Genomic DNA, 22127 nt, shown 5'->3' on the forward strand with positions numbered 1-22127 from the left:
ACGTTTGTCAAAAGCTATTCTCGATTGCGAAGAAAAATTCAATCCTCATTTGATCTTCTTCTAATTCAAAGATGACAGGTTCACATTTAGGATGTAAATCACTTAGAAGGATGTGCGGGATATTGCGATGTTTTCTTCACTATTGGGCTACGGATTGATGTGTTCAATCATGCATTGCGGGGGTGGATCAGCTGCCAACTGAAACAAGAGCAGACATATTGGCTTTGATCTGGCTTCTATCTTGTACTTATGATAGTTTCATGGTATTATGGACATTTCACATGTCATTTTTTTATAGTTCGGCGATAATTTTGATGGCAGTTGATTAGAGATATTATTCATGTAGGCTGATTTGGCAGAGAACTTAAGTCAATCATAGCCTGGGCATCTACTACACTTAATGGCCCCTACACTGTGTCAGTTACGTACGCAGAAGCTGCAGAACTTACAAAAACTACTATACCTGCATGTAGTATTAATGTTCACAACCTTTCGACCAAGACTGCTAGAGAACTTTGTGACATTTTGATTGTAATAGACTGTGAAGAATGAAAATGAAAACAATGCCTTTTCTGTGTATAGTCGCCTCAGTATCACCTTGTTTTGATAACTTAGTATGCAGTCTCCACATGGATCTGCTACGGCTAATGCTAGACTAGAGACTTGAACACTATATTCATGAAACTATCACGGCGTACGGCTGGTCGTCACTAATGATAGGAACATCTTTTCACAACAAACAAACTATGGCTGCATTCTTGATAGCACAGACAGTACGGGCAGTACGGGAAGTACGGTAAAATCATAGTTTTGTATTCAAGACAAGACATAGAAGAGAGATAAAAGAAAGTCTTTTGCTCGACTCCAGTTTTAGAAAAACATCAACATTAAACACGAATATTGAGACTTGAAGAATTAAAGACTTCGATACTTGAACCCCAACCAAACAAATCTCCGAACTGATCCCTCTAATAATTAACTTTCGTTCATACCTACTTGTATCTCCGCGATGTCTTCTTTATCTAAAATGGCATCCAAAATTACACTCAGGGATTTGTTCAGCACTTCAAAGAGTACTTCTTCCGCTAAGAAGACTCCTCGTGCACAGCGCCCGAGCAAGTTTATCGAAAATCTTGATGACGACATGGATCAAAGGGCCGAGGATCGAATCCATTTCATTGAAAGAATGGAACGGGACGAAATGGTCGAGGATGCTTTCCAACAATACAAGAGAAAGTATCCCAATCAATGGAACAAGCTCAGATGGGAGGCGAGCCATAAAGATCAGAATGAGACATACGATGAGCCTTCCGAAGACGACGCCGAATCAGTTCATATTGAATGGAGTGAAGGAACAATCAAAAAAACCTCGGAGAGTAATCGCAACGGTCTTAAACGTCCTATTTCTCCAGTCAAGAAAACTCGCCAAGACAAGATGACCAAGGGAATTGCGGTTACAAAGAAGGCTTTGTGTTTTGGATCGCCCACTGCTGAGGAGTGAAATTCTGTCCAGTCATACTGGAAGACCAATGCTCAGGAGCGACTTATCTGGAAATAGAAAGCATCCTGGCTAATGGTAAAATGGCAAGGTGAAGGGATTACTATTAATGCACCAACTCATGTGGCATCAGGATCAGGTTGAGAATACTGGGCAAAGGATCCGCCTTCACATCTGTGTGGGGTATTTTTTGAAGGGCGTTTGATTACACCCGATTTAATAACTCGTTTCCAAAAAAAGAAGCGAATTTTTGTGTCTTATTAATTTTATCAAAATGAAAAAATTCAATTTCAACTATTTCTGTATTTATTAATTGTCACGGAATTCACCGTATAGTGTAACCCTACGGTATTAATCCTAGTACTCCTCCGGAGTACTCATTCCCATGATTACTAAAACTATTTCACTCAGTTCATTTGTGTACTCTATATACCTAATTAGGCGACTCCATCGCCTGATCAGGGTATATAAAGCAGGTATGATCCTTATGATCACACCTCAAGTCAATCTAGTTTATTGTCACTCTACATACCTACATCCTGATCAAAGTGACCATTAGACATAGCTATTACCTCCGTGATATTAATATATCTTCAAATTAAATAAATTCTTTAGAATAATTAATATTTTAATTGAAAGAATTAATATATAGTTTTATAGATATATTGAAGGGATATTTATAAAATTGAAAGTAATTAGAATATAAAATTCGATTTTGAGATTGAAAATTAACATATTTCCAAACTGTTTTCGAAATTTCGCCTCAAAATTTCTAATTCGATTAATAATGAATTAAAATAATCAAAAATCATATTAACAATACAATTCATTATTCTCTATTATTTGATTAAGTTTTTAATTAAATTAGATTATAATTAATAAAGGTATTATAAATTGAAATTGGAAAATCTAATGTTTAAATGTTTTTAATAAAATACTGAAATTTAAGGTTTTGGAAACACATTATTAAATTGAGTATAGCAGATTTAGCGAATGACGAGATCTTTAGGGGGCTGGGAGGGATGGTTCGAGAACTTGATGGGATATCTATTTACTTATTCCATGATGGTCGGAATAACTGAGTAATCTAATTTTTAGGCTAGAAATATAAATTTCGTTATCATCATTGACGTGCATTGTAAATTTTTGCTTCAATTTCAAATTACCGGTTTTGTTGCATATGGAAATCAAAATTCCAGGTCTCAGCTAGCAATATTTCTTGGTAGTCATTGAATCTCTATCACTTAGTCAGCTTTAGACGCAAAGAACTTTTCAATCTAGCCCAAAGTACATTAACTTTTGACTTGGTGCTCATGACATGCGTATTTGTTTTCTTCGCATTTTCTGAATCCGCATATCCGGATATCTGGGTGCTTGTGAGTGCGTGTGGGTTTCGGCTAATGACTAGGTGGCGTTGTTGATTATTCACAATCTTCAGATCTCTAGTACAGTTTTCAATTTGTACAGTTGCTATATTTTAAGCCGCAAATCACTGGATCAGGCTGCCACGAGCTTAATACTGTTTTACTAAAGATCCGGATGAATCAACAAGGCTTATTTCCCCAATAACAATGTAATGTTACGGCTCTTATGATCTTAACACGTCTATGCCGTGTTAAAAGTTACTGGACTGGCCGTATCTGCTTTGATCCAGACTCGAATTCAGCGTATCTATTTGTAGATAAAACCATTCAGTCTGCCACTCAAAATCCACATTCTTGGTTCATCAGTTTGAAAGTCAATAGTGAGAGACGTGATCTCACATTCATTGCAGATACTGATTTCTAATTTCAATCACATTTTAAGAATATACGAGATCACTATCAAAATGCCTGCCTCTTCCCAATCTGGCTTTTCCCGTCGAGTCCAATTTGACACCAGTATCGCTAAGTCTCCATGCACTGGACCAAGTGTTACCCGAAATCCTATAAATGACGAGTACTACCTTCGAATGGTATTTTCCGAGAAGAAGGTGTTGATCAAATCAAATATGGTACCACAGGATGAGTTAGAGATTTCAGATCAAGAGCGCTGTGAAGCAAAACGCCAAATTCAATTCGAACCCGAGAAAAAGGGTATTCGACAACATCATCACATGAACGAAGAATACTACCATCGCATGGTCGCAATTGAATCAAAGATGTGGCAAGAGGCAAATTCTGGAAAACAAGCCGAAGCAGAGATGTTAGAGAAAGCCCCCCATGACGCCCTACGCCGGGTCAAATTCCAAGACAGCGTTTTGAAATCACCTGACAGCATCAACACTCACAAGAATAATGCCAAGAATCAACTCTACGATCGTATGGTTAAGTTGGAAACCAAAATCTGGATTGAGGGCGGTTTTAATACGCAGAGCGGTGCAGATGATAGGAGTAAAGACGAGATGTCTCCCACTTAAGCCAGTCATTTCCAATACGGAAATGAGAGACTGAAATCTAGACTGGGGAATCTACGCGATATAGTCTACTAGTACTGAGGTGAATTCTAACTAGATTCTTTTTGATATGAACCAAACTATTGCGCACTCAATTTAATAATGTATTTCCAAAACCTTAAATTTCAGTATTTTATCAAAAACATTTAAATATTGTATTTTCTGATTTCAATCTATAATAATTCTATCAAATAAAATTTAATTTAATTAAAAGTTTGATCAAATAATAACAAATAATTAATTATATTATTGATATATTTTATTTATTTATTTATATTAATTAACGTCTGTTTTGGACCTCTCTAAGGGTATTTAGATATGCTAAGATAAGGAACTATTTGAGCGGTGTGATTATTGCAACCGAATTTAGCAATTTAACTTCAATGCTAGGGGCTATTCGCTTCTCTACAGGTGCGATCCGCTTCTGTTTCCAGAAGGGAATATCTGATCCAGATTGTTGTTAAGGTAGAGCTTGGTTTTCGGATGGATAGTGTCACGGGATCACTTCTGGGAGTATTCAGAAGCTTTACCGCTGAGCTAAACGCCCAAAAGACTAGGAGGTAGAACTGGAAGTTCTACCTTACTCTCATATATATAGCAGGACAGAACAGGACAAAAAGGGCTTAGTGTTATCCTGTAACAGATAGGCTTATTATAGATTTTGATTTTTATAATAAAGGAAAAGAAATAAGAATGAATTATTATTTATTTAATTGAATAATAGAGCTTTTATATTATATATTAAGTTTTATTACGAAATCACCTCTAGAAGTATTCAGAAGCTTTACCACTAAGCTAAATATCTAAAAGACTAGAAAATAGAATTGAAAATTCTACTTTACTTTTATATATATAGCAGAATAGGACAGAATAGAAAGGGCTTAGTATTACTCTGTGACACCACCCCCCTTCTTAAGATATAATCTCCATACCATCACTTACTAAAAGGTTTCAGGATTCAGGATTCTGGATTCTAATATCTTAGGTATTTAGATAGATAAATAGGATTTATATATACTAGTCTTCAAATCAATAAAGACTTGTAAGCTATAAGTAGACCTTCCACACAGCTCCACTTATAACTAAAAGTAGTTCTACCTAATATCACAAAATCACCTCTAGGAATATTCAGAAGCTTTACCACTAAACTAAACACCCAAAAGACTAGGAGATAAAACTAGAAGTTCTACCTTACTCTTATATATATAACAGGATAGAATAGAACAGAAAAGGCTTAATATTACTTTATAACAAATAGACTTATTATAGATTTTGATTTCTATAATAAAGGAAAAAAAGTAAAAATAAATTGCTATTTATTTAATTAAGCAATAAAGCTTTTATATTATATATTAAGTTTTGTCATAGAATCATTTTTAGAAATATTCAGAAGCTTTACTGCTAAGCTAAACACCCAAAAGACTAGAAGATAGAACTGGAAGTTCTACTTTATTTTTATATATATAGCAGAACAGGACAGGACAAAAAGGGCTTAGTGTCACCCTGTGACACCACTCCCCTCCTTAAGGTATAGTCTCCATACCATTATCTATTAGGAGGTTTCTGGATTCAGAATTCTAGATTCTAATACCTCAAGCATTCAGACAGGCAGATAGGATTTATATATACTAACTTTCAAATTAATGAAGGCTTATAAACTATAAATAGGCCCCCCACACAGCTCCACTTATAATTAAGGGTAGTTCTACCTAATATTATAAAATCACTTTTGGGAATATTCAGAAGCTTTACCGCTGAGCTAAACACCCAAAAGACTAGGAGGTAGAACTAGAAGTTCTACCTTACTCTCATATATATAGCAGGACAGGATAGGACAGAAAGGGCTTAGTGTCACCCCATGACAAGTTTACGGTTTTTAGAGGTATAATATATTCGAATAATCAATGTGAGCGAAACTTGGTACTGGTCACGTGACCTCTTTCTGTAGCTAGTATTTATAGATCTTCTTTGTGTAGTTTAGAGAAAGCAATCAATTCCTACCCATCTTCTTATACATTTTGTAATGTGCTATATAGAGCCTTCTCCTTCTTTTCTTCACTGAAGGTATTATATTTCAATAACTTATCTGTAATATTTGTGAAGAACTACTTTATAACTCTATTACCTTTTACTTTTTTATATTAGTGATCTATATAGAGAGAAGAATATTAAAAGATTAGGAAGTGTATACAAACCTAAGCTTTTAAATTGCTTTAAAAACAGAAAGTCACTAGTTTGGAAAAGTCGATAGGAAATGAGGGAACGAGGAGTTACCCAGTATTGCAGAAGAGTTGGATGATGTTAGTCCGATGATAGATAGAGAGGGGGAAAAGCAACCCCCTTCTCAAAACCAATCTGTAGTCTTGTATAAGCCTGAAACAGAATAGTGTTATTCTTGAATAAATTATACCTTATTATTGTGAAAGGGTTACAAGAACAATTTATAGGAATCTTTTTGATAATATTTACGGGAATCTGGATAAACAATCTGATTTGAGAAGGAAAGTTCTTTTTCATAAAATGAATCTAAAAAGGGTTGAGCAAGATTCATTTCCTGTATTTAGATATAAAAAATTTTGAGTTTTTTAAAAAACCTTCTAGCCCTCCGGTATCGCTTATATCTAAATAGAACCTGATTATTCCAAGAAACTCAAATAGTTTATAATGAGGTTGGAGGAGAATTGTTATTTAATCTAAATAAAAGACTACTTATAGGAAAGACTTATTCGATTCAAGATCAGAATATTCAGAAGTATTTCCAAGAGAAACCTATAGTTAAGATTTCTTATAATAAAATACCAAACCATATTTTTTTAATTTTTTTCCTTTTATAAGGTTTAAGGGAATAGGAGTTATAAAGAATATAATTTTATTGAATTTTAGCAAAGTTATTAGGAGAGGGGATAAGAGAATCTGTACTTATATTATACTCAGAAGTACTGTTTATTTAATTATTCAATTATTCCTTATATCATATCAATATAGTTCTATACAGAATAATAATCAATTAATAATATATCTATTCCCAATTTTGGAATTAAGTTTTGAAATGATAATCCATTTATTACAGAATTTGAGTCCTCAAACTTATCACTCGATATCAATACTATTAGTATTGACAATCAAGAAAAAAAACTCTTTGGAATCAAATATAGCTTTAGTTGATCAAAAGACAAGTGATGATAAGAAATCCAATAAAAGTTTCGATTCAAAATAGATAAAAGGGAATCTCAATGTTGAATAGCTTATAGCCTGCTTGAACTACTTTTCCAAAGCTCTCGCACCTCCAGTTTCTCCTTCTGAGATAACTGGAATGCTATGGTTCAAAGGTTCCAATGCTATTGAATGGTGTGAGAGAATAGAATACCTTCTTCGGAATTATCGAATGCAAGCCGAAGACTTCCAAATATATATACCTTTCTAAATGGAATGCTTATTTCGAGAAAAGATTAAAGCTATAAAAGAATAACAGGCAGAAGAATAGAATTAGAAGAAGCATTTCAAACCTGCCTTTCTTAAAGAGTATCTCAATAACAATTTTATTCAGAAAATGTACTCCCACGACTATTTACAAAAGCTTACCAAAAAGTATAAAAAAGAGGAAGACACAGAAATTGAGGATTTTGATCGCTATACTCAACAATTTAATCAGATTGCACAACAGCTTATCAAGAATAAAACCTTAATAAAAAGCAAAATCACCAAACTCTTCTTTAGAAATATACAGTCCAAAGTCTCTTGAAAGTGTATCACTATAATCAAATATAATATGAAGTAATTCAGTATAATAGATTGGGATAGAGTATATAACTGGGTGGTACAGTATACAGAATCTGAATCTCAATATATCCTTCTTAATGCTAGTGATAGCAAGGATTCTGACTTCAATGAATTACTGGAATTTGTTATTCCAGTTAAGAAGATACAAGAAAGAAAGAAAGTTCCAATAATTCAAAGAATAAATGAAATAGAAAAAATGATTGAAATTCTAAAAAATCTCATATTCTTTCTAAAAGAATAAGTTATAGTAGGATCTAGAATTGGAGAAAAGATTAAAACAAAAAGGATTCTTTTTGATTCTAGTACTATAAAAATATCTCAGATTGCAATCCATAAGTCAATTCAGGTTTCTCCTCTTGCTATTATCAATATAATTACTAACAATACCATTATCAATCTCGAAATATTAAAAGCTACATATTTAGTTTACAAGAAGATATATTATAATTGTAATAATGAATAGCCTGGAGATAAGAAATACAACCTTAAGAAAGATTATCTAATCTTTTGAGAATATATCGAAAAAGGATTTATATATTACAATAAAATAAATCAATTGAACTGGGGATCTAGGGACAAATCAGATAATCCTATTCCAGTTATGCATAATAGTAGGAGCAACCCGAGTCTAATCAAGAAAATCAGGATACAAGTTTTTCAGAATAACTAGATAAAGCCTAAGAAAGATAAGAAGATTATGCAATTTATGAATATAAAGAGTAAACCAATCAATACCCTAATGAATAATAAGATATATACAGTTCAAGAATATATCAATACTATAAAAGATGTACAAAGAAAACAAGGCAGATTATTATATAATAATTTAGATAAAGTAATAAAAATATATTCAAATACCTCTTCAAAACCTTCTATTTTACTTATAGATAAAATCCTTAAATTCAATTATCAACAATCTATTATTGATATATCATCACAGAATATTGTATAAGAAAGTCCTAGGGATATTTAATTTTATAATATAGAAGACTCTATTATAGAGATTGTAATTGAAAAGGTATTAAACAAAATCAAGAAATCAAGGTGAAAAATGATTTCTTATATAATAAACAATGATTATAATACAATAGAAGTTATCGATCGAGAAATACTTTCAATTAAGATTCTAGTTATCATAGATTTTATTATCAAGGAATACCCCAATATATAGAAGAAATGAATTATAAAGGTAGACAATCCAACAAAACCTTCAGTATTTGATAATTTCATAATAAAGATAATCAATAAACTTCTCATTCCTTTCAAACTAATAAAATATGTTAGAACTTTAGAGACAATTTATCTGGAAGCCATCTACAATACAGTAAATATACCTTTTCAGGACAATAAGGAAAATCTTTCTCATATTAGAGTATCTCTTAATAGTTATAGATCTATCAAAGCAATCCCAGATTCCGAATCGATAATCAACTTAATCAATACTGGTCTAGCAATAAAGCTAAACCTTTCGATAAACTTAGTATAAGTTATGGTTGTTAGTATTAATCTTACAAAAACAAGTATCAGAGAACTTTACAAGGATGTACGAGTATCTCTCAATGGTGTATCAAATATTATTAGTCTATTCGTAATAAAGAATGTATGTAATGATTTGCTTTTGAAAATGCTATAGATCATTGTGAGTAAAGTTATTTTTGTATATAAAAATGGAAGTCAATACATTATGGTTGTAGATAACAATAAGGAGAACCAAGCGAGTATATAGTATGCTGAGTAAAAGACTTTCGTTCTTTTTCGCTTTACAGAAAACTAGAATCTAATGCTCTTAGAGGGCAGTGTATCAGAATGGATATGAGTTCCTCATCAAAACATAACTTTGCCAAAATCTGGCAAAGTTATATTAGGTCACGTGTCAACACCCTATAAAAGAATAAGGAGAATTGGAAAAGCTAAACAAAGATGCCCTTTACAAAGAGATAAATACCTCTCCTTTCTTCTCAAGATCGATTATCTATATTCGCTTTATTCTTCTTATATCATATTAATCCTTTCTTCTTCACAATTTCTTTTTTTCTTAATTATAACCCTCTATCTCATTTAAAGGAAAACGCTTACTACTTATTTCAAAGCAACTCCCTTTTTCAATCATTTCAAAAGCCTCTATAACTTTATTACTTTTGGTAAAATTACCTTTTATACAAAAATCCTTTATAATAGTAAACCAACCTAAAGATAACAATGCCTTAAAGCAACCCGAAGATATGGATCTAATTATTCAATATTCGGATATTTAATTACAATATATATAATGTAATGTGGTAATAATAATTAATAACATTCAATTAACTAATATATTGAATGCTTTTGAGGTTATTTGAAGACTTTCTAAAGAATTTCAGTATGCAAAGTTCATGGAATTCAATGTCTAAACGGAAACATAAAAAGCGAAAGCTGATATTTTAACAGAAATGGCTATGGTATTAATCCTATGAGACAATTTATATATTAAGGCGTATATAACGATAAAGCAGATAAAAATCGATAATAAGGATATTTTTATGTGAGTAGAAAAATCCTATAAGCTAAGGCAAAAGGCTATTAGCAAGATTAGTATGTATTGGGGTTATTCTCAAAAAGGCATTATGTTTGTTACAATCTTTATTATAACTTACAGAACTAAGTTTCAGAATGAGTTCTTTAAGCTAATTAGAATAGCTGATCCTGAAACAATATTGGAATTAGTTAATAAAGAAACTTATACATAGGCTAACAGCAAAACCAAAAGTAGATATCCGGATCAATAGATATCTAATACCCTCTGAATTCAAGAATGCTTTCAGGATTCTTGATAAAGATCTTCTTGATATTGCTTTTGAATGGGATAATAAGTAATAATATAAACTCAATCTTTGATATAATATAATTGATATATTAGGAGAGGCTAGTATAAACTACTCCAAGAATACTTTGCTTATTGAAAATTCTATTATTGAATTTTCAAGATGTTCTATTTCCTTTATTCTTCGAAGATATTGTTATTAATCTGGAAAGGTAAAAGAGATTTGGTATACTAGTAGTTGATAAAGATATCAAGCCCTCTAGGAATACTTAATAAACAAGATTGTACTTCGATAAGATAATCTTTTCAGAGAAGGAAAGTAATGTGTTAAAGGATAAGGAGGAGGCAGATATTGTTTAACCCAAAGCCTGTAAGTATAGCTAGAAGGTATTAAACTTCTAGAACTGATTTTATATATTCAAAGAAAAATATGTTACGAAGCAAATCGGTGATAAGTAATAATAATGCTAATTGATTAAATGCCTCCTAATCTTTGTGGATATTATATCCATTAATTTACTAGTGTTTTTGATCTCAAGGCAGTCTGTATCAACCGAAAGGTATTATTTAAATATCTTCGGTATATATACAAGAATCGGAATCGAATCAACAATATCCGTATTCACAAAAAGCACTTCCACTAATTCAAGGAAAGCTTTGTGGTCAATAAGAGCGGAGAAATAAACTTCTTGGTGTTCTCAAATTCAAATCCATTAACCGAAATACCGTTGTACTAGTATTAGTATAAGCTCTTTTGGCTGGATTAATTGATATCTACAAGATTGGTGCTTATATATCAAAAGAATAATATCTTTATCTTTATAGGGAGACTTTTGTATTGTTGATTTAAGAATCCGTGAAAATGTACTGCTATTATAACTGTTATAAAAAGATAAGCCTCAGCTTTGCTTATTATTATTATTATTTTCTTTGGTAGCAAGCCTCCCGACGAGATTTAAAAATTTGGTGAAATATTGTGTTATAGTATATAGATTGAGAGTTTTATTTGATCTCTATTCCTTTTTCTATAATTATTATATAAATCGGCAAAGCTTTTGATTATATCTTTATATATAGTAATACCAAGAAAACTATATGCAAAAAACAATATAATATATATTAATAATCTTATTATATACATTATTCATTTGATAACCAAGATGTTTAATGAGTTGATATATAGAGTTTATTATAATAGGGTGAAGTGAAAGCCAAGTAAGATATAATATGGTATAAACTTGTTAAGAAAACTTTTGGAAGTTAATAGGTTTTTCGAAAAGGGATATTTTCAAGATATAATCTCAAAAAAGAAGTATGCGGATTATATTAAGCTAGTCAAGTTTGGATAATTCAATAAAATGAGCAATATGTTTTGGACTCTCATTGTTGATAGTAATCCGGTAAAGCTTTAGATGGAGTATGAATGGCTAAAGAAATAGATTACTTATTGTATCTATTATTCTATATATCATAATAAAACTGGTTCCTAGTAGCGGCTTAAATTCTATTTTTAGAAATAAAATGAAGTATAAAGATATTATAGAAGTTTATTGCAATTTGAAATCCATTTTTAACAAATATATTATTAGTAATGAGCAATACGAAATTCCCAGATTCCTAATTGAATATTACTTAACTTTACAAAACCCTATTAAATAAACTTTTATTGATAAATTCTTTGAGATGATATGTTTATTCTCAATAAAGCGATGAGACTTTTTATTATGAGTAATCAGGATTTCAATTAATAATATAAAAAGTATGCAAAAATTATCAAAGTTTTTTTTATACAAGCATTTAACAATATTAAACTTATTGAGAAAAGCTATAAGAATAAATTTTATTTTGAAATTATTAAAAATCTTCTAAAGAGTAAGCATAAAGATATATATATTAAACTAGATAATAAAAGAGAAATCGAATCCATTCCATCTAATAATAATAAGAACTCTGATTTTAATCTAAATTAAGATTCAAATAAAGATCCAAATAAGAATCTAGATTCAGATTCAGATCAAAGCAAAACTGGATTCTTGAGTATTTCAAAATACAGGAGGCCTAAGTATAACAGGATCTTGAAGATAGAGAAGAAATTGGAATTTAAAATATAAAAGAGAATTCCTTAATAATATAAATAAAACAAAAATATTAAAACTCCAAGTTGATAGAGTAATCGGGTTCAACAAAGGGTTTTGGAAACAACTTTAAGCTATTGAATTGTTAGTTCATTATAACTTTATTAAAATTCAATAAAGTTATATCGATTAATATTAAAAGCTGATTAACAAATCACTATTCTTGAGAATATTGGTGTTTGTATCTTTCCTCATTTTATTCTTCTTGTTTCTTTTTCCTTTAGAATATACTTTTTTTTCCTTTTGACTTGATTGGGATAATCAACTTTTCTATGTAGAGAGGAATATAAGCGAAACTTGGTATTAATTATATAATCTCTTTCTGTAGTTAGTATTTATAGGTTTTCTTTGTATAGTTTAAAGAAAGCAATCAGTTTTTATCTATCTTCTTGTATGTTTTGTAATATGCTATGTAGAGCCTTCTCCTCTTCTTCTTTACTGGAGGCGCTACGTTTCAGTAACTTATTTGTAGTATTTGCAAAGGACTATTTTACGACTCTATCACCTTCTACTCTTTTATATTAATTGAGTAGTGAGTTTATAAAGAATAACTAATAAGCTTTGTTAAAAAGATTATTGCTTTCTAAAAGTCCTTTAATAATTAAAACAGATCTGAGTATAGAATTCTGAATCGATAATTAGCTGAGTGAGTTTGCTAAATGTATATAAGAGTTTCTTGATATATATAATTGCCTGTTTATTAGATTGTATTTCTATAGAAACAAGAAGCTAGTCTGAACGCTTTAGATTGTTTATAATATATTTAAAGAAGTGATATAGTTTTTAGTATTGCCGTATAAGTAGTCCAGCTTGTTATTTTGATAACCAAATCATTAATGATAAGTGGTGTAATTGCTGTAGTCTGTTTTCATAACTATTAATCAATGTAAGACTACTTTTAATAAAATTAGTTTCTTTAGCTTCTTTATATTATATTTAGAAGACTATTTCTTATAGTTAATAAAAAGAGAAAAGTTTATCTCTTTTTATCAGATAGATTTTATATATAGACATTTTTGACAAATGATTATTCGAACCCTATTGATTATATTGTTTTTATATAAAAAATAATATAATAATATATCTTTTTATATATATATATAGTTCTATATTCATATAGTATACTAAGAGCGAATCACATGATCACATGATCAAATCACATGATCGTCGCTTAAGAGAGCTCTTAGCCTAGAACGGCCTGAAAATCAATTCTTTATTAGCTCTTTATTAGTTCTTTCAATCCATTCGTAGTAAGATCGACATGGTACTAGCGAAATCGAATAAGGAATAAGAAAGAAAAGCTTTATTTGATGGAATGGCCGGATTAGGAAGAGATCTACGAGAAATAAACGAAAGTGGAAAGCTAGATTAGTAGGAAAAAGCATAAAATAGGGCCTTTTCCCCTCGAATATAGAAAAAGAAAATAAAAATATCAATATACTGTTTCATGAAAATCACGTGTTTCATAGCTATTTAGTTGTTAATACGAGCCAGCTTCCCATAATAGACTAATATTAGTCTATTCCCTCTTATATACTATATACTCATATACTAGCTCATGACCTACGATAGATTATTAATAGCTTATTGATTGCTTGGTCCATAAACCCAGTTGCGCTTGTATTTGCTAAGCAATCTGCTTTCTTATTACCTTCAATCTCTATATATCCAAGTAACCACTTTATCTTAACATCGAGTTGTTTTATTGCTTTATAATACTTGTAAAAGGTCTATTGTATTATAAGCAGTATGTTTCTATATATACCCCAGATGATCGATATACTATCAATATATATCCAAATCCGATTATTCAGGGGATCTTTAAGTATAATGATTAAATACTCTAATTTATATTATACTCCTATTACTTCTATATCGAATATATATAAGTTGCTTCGGATTTATTTAAATTCAGAGGCTATTTGAGTGTTATTGCAATATATTGTATATCCATAGTTAATATAATATTTGCAATCAATAATTTGTTCTAATCTATCGGAGAAGATTGTATAATTTTTGGATGGGAGTTGTTGCTACTACTCTTTGAAGGCTTGAGCTGCTTCTTTTTTGGTTAGTTCTTCCGTTGGATCCGCTCTGTAGCCAATCGAGTAGTGCAGGCGGAGTAGCTTCGAGTGTTGAGTCTCTGGGATGAGAAGGCCTAGCCGCTGGATTATTATTGATATAAGTTTTAAATAATTCAAGCTTTTTTTTAATTGAATTGGAAATTTCGAAACAAAATTTTAAAAACAGTTTGGAAATATATTAATTTTCAATCTCAAAATCGGATTTATATTTTATTCATTTTCAATTCTACAACCATTCCTTTAATATATCTATAAAACTATATATCGATTTCTTTAATTAAAATATTGATTATTCTAAAAATTTATTCAATTTGAAAATGTATTAATAAATCCAAAAATAATTGAAATTAAATTTCAAAACTAATGAGGTATAAAAAATTGCTTTTTTTATTTTTAGAAACGAGTTATTAAATCGAGTATGCGGAAAACGGGACAACGGATTTCGCAGGGAAGCACAACAACTTGTGGTCGAATGTCAGTTTGTACAAGGAGAAGTGGTTGAGCTTTGGTCAACCAATCGAATTGCCAGGCCATGGGAGTCCGCACTGTACTTTCTTTTAAATGTCTTGATAAGGAAATAATAGTATGATCAATCCAAGAGAACTTGAGCTGCTGATTTGATGATCTTGTGACCGCAAACTTCTTCTTCTTCCAAAATAAAATTTAGATTTAGAAAAAATTATATTGCTCAGTATGTGATGAATCCATGCGTGAAGGATTTGACCTGAGCTCATGCAATATGATTATGTATGATGGGCATCTTTTATTCTTAGTTTAAACCTCCGAAGCATAGATTTATCCGTGGTATATGATCAAGTATATATAAATCACATTCTCACTTAACTTATCGTGTTTATTGGTCTATAGTTTTACTAACATCAAACCGGGCTTCGAGGGTCTTATTATGCATAGAAAAAAATTGAAGCAAGCTAGACTATCTGAGATGATATTGGCTTGTGGCAACTAGCAAATAGACACATTCTAATGACATGACATTGCATGATGGAAATAAAGAAAGCCTGTGCAATCATTTTTCGCATGTCTATAAGAGTTGATCAATGCCAGCTGCAGTCGGTTAGATGCTAATCGCGGCCCACATCTTCCTTTCAGTTTTATTTCATTCCTTTTTATCGTGTTGATTCCCTAACTTCAAAGTTACGGGAATCCTAGCTTTTGATGACTCATGTGAGTTCTGTTGGAGGTCTGATGTGCTAAGTGCAGAATATTCATGTATTCATGGCATTAATAGGAAAGTTTCATTCAGCCTCATTTTGCCATAGTATCCTCATTGAAGATGGAAAGTGGCAGGTAACTTCATAAACTACGGATTGAAATACACCATAAGAATGATCATGTCAATCACAAAGGTTTAATTGCACTTTTGGTGATAGCAGCGAAGAAAGAATCTCCAGCTATCCAACTATTCATCTTATTGCGATGCCATCGACCTTTCTCTCAAAACACGGATGTCAACCTTAAACAATACGACACGGCGATAATTGCTTGTCGCTATTTTGAGGAGAACCCCGCAAATTAAAACAAATAACTATCACAATTATTATAGGGAGAATAAAATGCCTTTTTGCGCCTTCACAATTAAGCACATCACGCCGACCACGCCTCCTAGAAGACAAGATATCAAAATATTTTGTCTTTCCAAGTGATAAATAAATTAGTTCTTTGAACAAGAACTAATTGTTCAAAGAACTAATTTGACTTCATAATGGTATTAGCGCTGACGAAGTCCGAGAAAGTTGATCCCATAGCAACTAAAAGGCTTGGCACTAAAGTGAGGATGAGTGTGTATATGAGATGGGACAGTATAACTTCCTCCGTATGACATAGCTGGTACGAAAATCAAGAAGTCTGCTCAAACTTTAAAGAAGCTTGGTCACCAAGAAATTGATTTATCACATGATAGTCAAGAAGTCAGCATGGATAGATTCGTTAAGTTGCATTAGTTGATATTTTAGGGGTAAACAAATCCTTCGATGATTCTTCTGGTCAATGAGGGCTCAATTGTTTATACTGACTAGCCTCAAGAATCTCCAAATCATTGCACTAACATAAAGTGACAAGTTTTTGTATATGCCCCCGCTATTGATGAAGCTTCTCCTCTCCGTTGAGACCCCATTCTGCTTGAACTTGAGAATTCAACATTATTCGAGATTTCCTTTGTTCTGTCATAATAAAGACTAACAGAACAGCGATTGAACTTCTCATAAGCACAGGACAGTTACTGAATAAAGGTAAAACAAAGAAGACATTCGGCTACAAAAAGCTGTCCACAAAGCCTTTGTAAACTCTTTTATTCCCCATCCTCTTGCATCTGTAGTATTAAGCCATCAAAAAATTCATCACTCTAACTAGATCCTAACCTATCTAATTTAAGTAAAAGTATCCTAACCAGTAAGTTCTTTGTTTCTTTCCCAAAATGGACAAGATTAACCGGCCAACTCGCCTCGAAGCGACAAACAGCTTCCCCGGAATGCTTGAAATTCTATCCCCGGAAAGATTTCTTGAGCGCGGCACTGCAATTACTACTGCTATCCAAGCAGCAATCAATGCCAACCCAGTCATAGACGTTTCGTATCCAGATTGGAGTACCCGCTATGTAAATATCCACAGTGTTCACAATCAAGTGCTTCCAGATCTCGACGGATTCAACCGAGTTTTCTCAGATCCAGAGTTGCAGATTGAAAGCGCAGGTGCTCATTGGTCCTTCTACACGTTCTTTTCCAGAGCAGCTATCGATGCTGAAGATGATGTGAGCAAGTTGTTAGATTATGATAGTGTTGCACAGATGTTTGTTTCTCCGAAAACTGGAACTGCCATCATGACTTTCTCAAATGCAGAGGCTGATATTGACATCCCCGGCGTCGATACACAGCGTTTGTATAATAGCGAACTTCTCTATCAAGGATGGCGCGATGCATGCGCTGCGCAGTTGACGAATGGTATCATGAATAAATCGCAACTCCGAAAACTCAAGTATATCATCTGCGGTCCCATTGTCAATCTTGGAACTCTTTGGACAATCCGCGATGTTCTTACATCCCAGGAAGTTCCCGAGTTCTTAGCAGGTCAGAAATCCAGGTTCACGGTTGATTACTCGATGAGTCTCGAGCTCAAGCTGTTGATGGGCACTGCTAATGGCAGACCATTTGGCAGATTATGCGCGGACCATGCTCAGACATTGGGCAAGAAACAAATAGAAAAAATTCACATCTTCTATCCTTTCACAGAAACCAACGAAGGCACATTGGTGTTTGAACTGAATGAAGACTCCCCAGTCGAAATTCAGAGAAGACCAACAGCCCGTGAGAGAATCATCGCATTGGCTAAGTCAAACAACACGGCACCCACACCTCTTACCAAAGCAGGTACAACCAAAGTTAGCCGAAAAGTCAGTGAAAGAGTGAAAGGCTTGATGAAGAAGTTTGAGAACTGAACTTCACGAGACGAGACGAGACGAGATAAGAAAGCGCAGGCGCTAAGTTATCCCCAGTTTTATTTCTCCCCGCTACCTTCCTTGAGTTCTGACAATTGATAGATATCTTGATCGGAAGAACTGGTGCTCATCAAGCAATTAGAATTAGACATAATTTTCTTCTTTGGAGTTGGATCTCATTCTCATTGGCGCATACTAAAAAGAAGAAAAGAAAAAATAACAACAGAATATATAGAACAAAATTTGATAAGTAGTGAAAATACGAATGTGAAAAACAAAATAAATGCAAAGAGTAAGGTGAAGCTGATCATGGATGTGAGGATTCTCATATGATCATCAATCGAACACACCGAGGGGGAGTGATATTGATGCCTAATGGTCACTCATTTTAACGTCTGCGACAAATAGTGACAATTTCGACGTGTCAGAAAGTAAACAACTCTTCACCAGCCGAAGTATATAAATTTCTCTCAATCCTTGAAATTAAATAAGACTGATTCGCTAATTTGTGGTTTTTTATCTGCTAATTGTAGCTTTATTGATTTCTCCGCGAATTATCTAGCTGTGCCACGTAGCTGTTGATAAACTTACGTCTCACCGACTGTTCTCTATAGCATGATTTCTATTCTCCGACAGTCCAAACTAAAGCATTAATATATTTTGTGAAATTAACAACCTCCATTCTATGAGGTATCCAGGGAGTCTGCGTTGGTTGTTTTCTGAAATACTGGAAGGAAAGTTAGCTCAGAGTCCCGGTTAGCTGTATCACAAAAATTCAGAGGCCGAGGTTGATAGATAGCTACTCAGAAATGACATGTTCTGAATTATTTCCATAATATATTTGGGAAGGGGAGGAGAGGGGGGGCCAGGAAAAGAATACGATCATTTGACATTTCCAGGATCCGACGGTAATTCCCATGGAGGCACCCGAAGCTTTAATAACCTACCCATTGCTACGTGGAACTGCTAAGCATTGTATAGTTATTAGAAGTAGTTAAATTTTAATCTCCCATTCGTTTACTTTTTGGGCATAGTATCATAAAATAGAAGAAGAAATGGAAGCTCGGAGATTTTTTAATGCTTATTCGGCTCTTCATGATTCTCGGAATCTTGCCGTATTGATTGTGGCCGTAGTAAAAGAAAATATGCTATAAATTAACTTGAGTTTGAGCTCACAAGATATTACATCAAAACCCTTATAGCGCCAACACTTCATTAAGTGGATCTTAGTTTCTTCACTTTATCATCCATCGAAAACCCACTTGGCAGCTATACTCTCTTCCTAAATTTTAAGTCAGAAAAATAAACGAGATGTCAGACAGCAATATCTTCAATCAAGAAGAGGAACAGAAGGCATCACAAGCTATAGAAGATAACAGAGACCGCAGCTCAGATGTTTCTAACGCAGCTCAGAAATCACCACAGACCCCTCAGTCTGGCCCCGTCGAAAAGGAGAAGCCAGTGAAAGATCAGCTAAAAGAGGATATCGCGCACCGTAAGCCACACCAAAATTATAGGACATTCACTTAGTCTCGTCTGATCTAAAGTAATTAATGCAGACAGGAATGCCCTACACTACGGGCCCACTGATCCAGATGCACGATTTTGGGGTATACTTGCCCACCTCCCGTCACAATCGTTCTCTTAACAGAGTAAGCAGAAGACTTCGAAGATCTGAGCGTGAGAGAAATCGAACGGCTAAATCAGACATATCTTGTAGACAACAAAATGAGAAAAACAACGGACTTAGCGATGTAAGCTCGCGAGATAAATTTGGTGAAGCTAGCTTTAGAGCCGAGCCGCGACATTCTCCGGAGTCTGACATCACACCAACTCCTTTTCTTCACAATACGGTCACAATTGTCGAAGTGTACGAGCTATTACTGGCCAGCCGCGCAAAGATTCTTGCAAGATTCCGCGCGAAACTCAAAAAGGAGAGAACTATTTAATTTAAAAATTGATTGAATATATGTCTCAAGAAATGGAGCAAAGCCTTCTTGTGGTGGCGATAGTTACAGTTATGTTTCAACGATGGGCATGCATGGAGGACCAAACGACCTGTAGACATCAAATCTGTATGCGGCAAATTTTTATCCCCCATTTGCTTCTTAGTTCTTAGGGTGTAAGATCAAATGATCATCTAAGTTATAGCGTTTTTTAATTCAATTCTGCACGAATATATTTCGTAGCCTGTGTAATGATGCTTGTGATGATATCTCTGATTGTATGAAACTCATTTTTCGTGTGACGACAGGAGTCTTAAATTCAATTTGATATTGAACTCATGTGTGTTCATATAAATTGTCGTTAGGTCAAATAAATGTTTTAGTTAACGCCTGCTCTCATTGCTATCTGATATCTGACCTATCCAATGTCGATTCGGCAATCTTCACATAGTCGAAATACGTTGTATAGTTAATTCCGTCGGAAATTTAAAGACGTGACAAATTACTAGTTTTAAGGCGGGCATTTAAAAGATCGTACATTTAAACTTACTCAAAACATAATTTATATGCCACATGGTTGGTGATAGTGAAGGAGGCGCCAAACTACCTCCCCGCGTAACGATCTCGCTTATTTTGATATTATCCATAAATTGGCACGCTAATTGAAAGATCAGAAAGACACTACATTGCATTATTGCTGCTCTAAATTCAATGGACACAGAGCATTCATATATTGACAAAGATTTCTGCGAAGCCGGCAAGAAAATCCAAGAAGATGAGTGTGATTTCTGGTAGAATATTCTCAAATCAGAAATTCTGATCAGATGTGCCAGCAACACAATAAGGTTCAAGAACTGAAGTTTGGATTGTCAAATATGTAACTTTCCTTCATTACTGAACTCAACCACTCTAAAATGCGAATTAGTCGGGCGCCAGGTGACGAGGATGTCGAGGAGATGATCGGTAGTCGACGATTTACTTTTAGCCAGAATGTAACCCCAATTATGACAAGGAGCTTCTAATAAATCGGAAGTTTAATCCAAGAATTGTTGGAGAATCTTTCTGAACATGAATTTCATCGCAGATATGATCGTGATAGTGATGTACCCTATACAAGCCAACAATATAGGCAAGCTGGATCGAATCCTGCTTGAGTAGATATATTTCTATGGACAGACATGCATCCAAATTATTGTCTCTCTCTAAAAATGCCTCAACCTTACCACAGCTTCAAAACCCAAAAAACTCTTAGACAATGATACTGTCACTCACCTCCAGGTTCTTTCAAGACAGCTATCTTGCTCAGAGCTTTCAGTAATTTTCCACAATACGGTTGAACCCGGGTTTCTCATGTTCATAGACTTGCGCACGCGATTGTACCTACAGTTCCAATAGCACTGAGCGTGATCTTATCATTGGGTATAGTGATATAAAGTTGTCTTCCTTCATTCCAGAAGCATCTTTCTTAATTGTTCTCCATCAAAGAACAAGTCATAATTAATCTAATCTATCTAAAACATCAAATTAGAACCAACCTCAAACCTTTAATACGTTTCGGTATTTTAGCACGTCAAAATGAATAGTCTCAAATTTAGCAACAAAACTGATATAAAGACACATCACAAGACAAAAGACGACAAGACCAAGATTACTCCCGCATACGATAGATTCAAGACACCTCCATCTAACTTCTTGACATCCCCACTAGGATCTCCCAGCCAGGTGAAAGCTTCGCTGCCCGGCAACATTCGAAGAGAGTTACCTACCTCACCAACGGTTGGAAAGAGAGGGTTTCGTACCAGAAACAACCTTGTCGACAGTCAACGAGCGGCTCACAGCCTACCCGCTCATGACAGTCTATATTTGAGACTTCTTGAGGAGACTCGTCATCAACATGAGAGTCCTAGAGGAATTTTGACAATGCCCGAGAGTCAAGATGATGGTGCTCAAGAGATGGCATCGCCTACAATCATATAGTAGAGGGATGAGAACGCAAATG

At 33.5% G+C, this 22127-nt stretch overlaps 5 protein-coding genes across 5 annotated transcripts; all 5 read left to right on the forward strand.

The window, feature by feature from the left end:
- Positions 1-1027: 1027 nt before the first annotated feature.
- On the forward strand, positions 1028-1501 carry EAF02_005094 (uncharacterized protein; the record flags this gene model as incomplete). Its single annotated transcript, XM_038901142.1, has 1 exon — positions 1028-1501. One exon carries the CDS (start codon positions 1028-1030, stop codon positions 1499-1501), a length of 474 nt encoding a protein of 157 aa, XP_038759654.1.
- A 1825-nt stretch (positions 1502-3326) lies between these two features.
- EAF02_005095 (uncharacterized protein) lies at positions 3327-3896 on the forward strand (the record flags this gene model as incomplete). The annotated part of the gene is made up of 1 exon (XM_038901143.1): positions 3327-3896. One exon carries the CDS (start codon positions 3327-3329, stop codon positions 3894-3896), a length of 570 nt encoding a protein of 189 aa, XP_038759655.1.
- A 13269-nt stretch (positions 3897-17165) lies between these two features.
- EAF02_005096 (uncharacterized protein) lies at positions 17166-18182 on the forward strand (the record flags this gene model as incomplete). Its single annotated transcript, XM_038901144.1, has 1 exon — positions 17166-18182. One exon carries the CDS (start codon positions 17166-17168, stop codon positions 18180-18182), a length of 1017 nt encoding a protein of 338 aa, XP_038759656.1.
- A 1311-nt stretch (positions 18183-19493) lies between these two features.
- EAF02_005097 (uncharacterized protein) lies at positions 19494-20131 on the forward strand (the record flags this gene model as incomplete). Its single annotated transcript, XM_038901145.1, has 2 exons — positions 19494-19677; positions 19746-20131. 2 exons carry the CDS (start codon positions 19494-19496, stop codon positions 20129-20131), a joined length of 570 nt encoding a protein of 189 aa, XP_038759657.1.
- A 1572-nt stretch (positions 20132-21703) lies between these two features.
- Positions 21704-22105, forward strand: EAF02_005098 (uncharacterized protein; the record flags this gene model as incomplete). The annotated part of the gene is made up of 1 exon (XM_038901146.1): positions 21704-22105. One exon carries the CDS (start codon positions 21704-21706, stop codon positions 22103-22105), a length of 402 nt encoding a protein of 133 aa, XP_038759658.1.
- Positions 22106-22127: the final 22 nt, after the last annotated feature.

This window comes from Botrytis sinoallii, assembly GCF_014898435.1.
Source record: "Botrytis sinoallii strain Bc 23 chromosome Unknown BSIN_007, whole genome shotgun sequence".
In the NCBI taxonomy this organism is placed as follows: domain Eukaryota; kingdom Fungi; phylum Ascomycota; class Leotiomycetes; order Helotiales; family Sclerotiniaceae; genus Botrytis; species Botrytis sinoallii.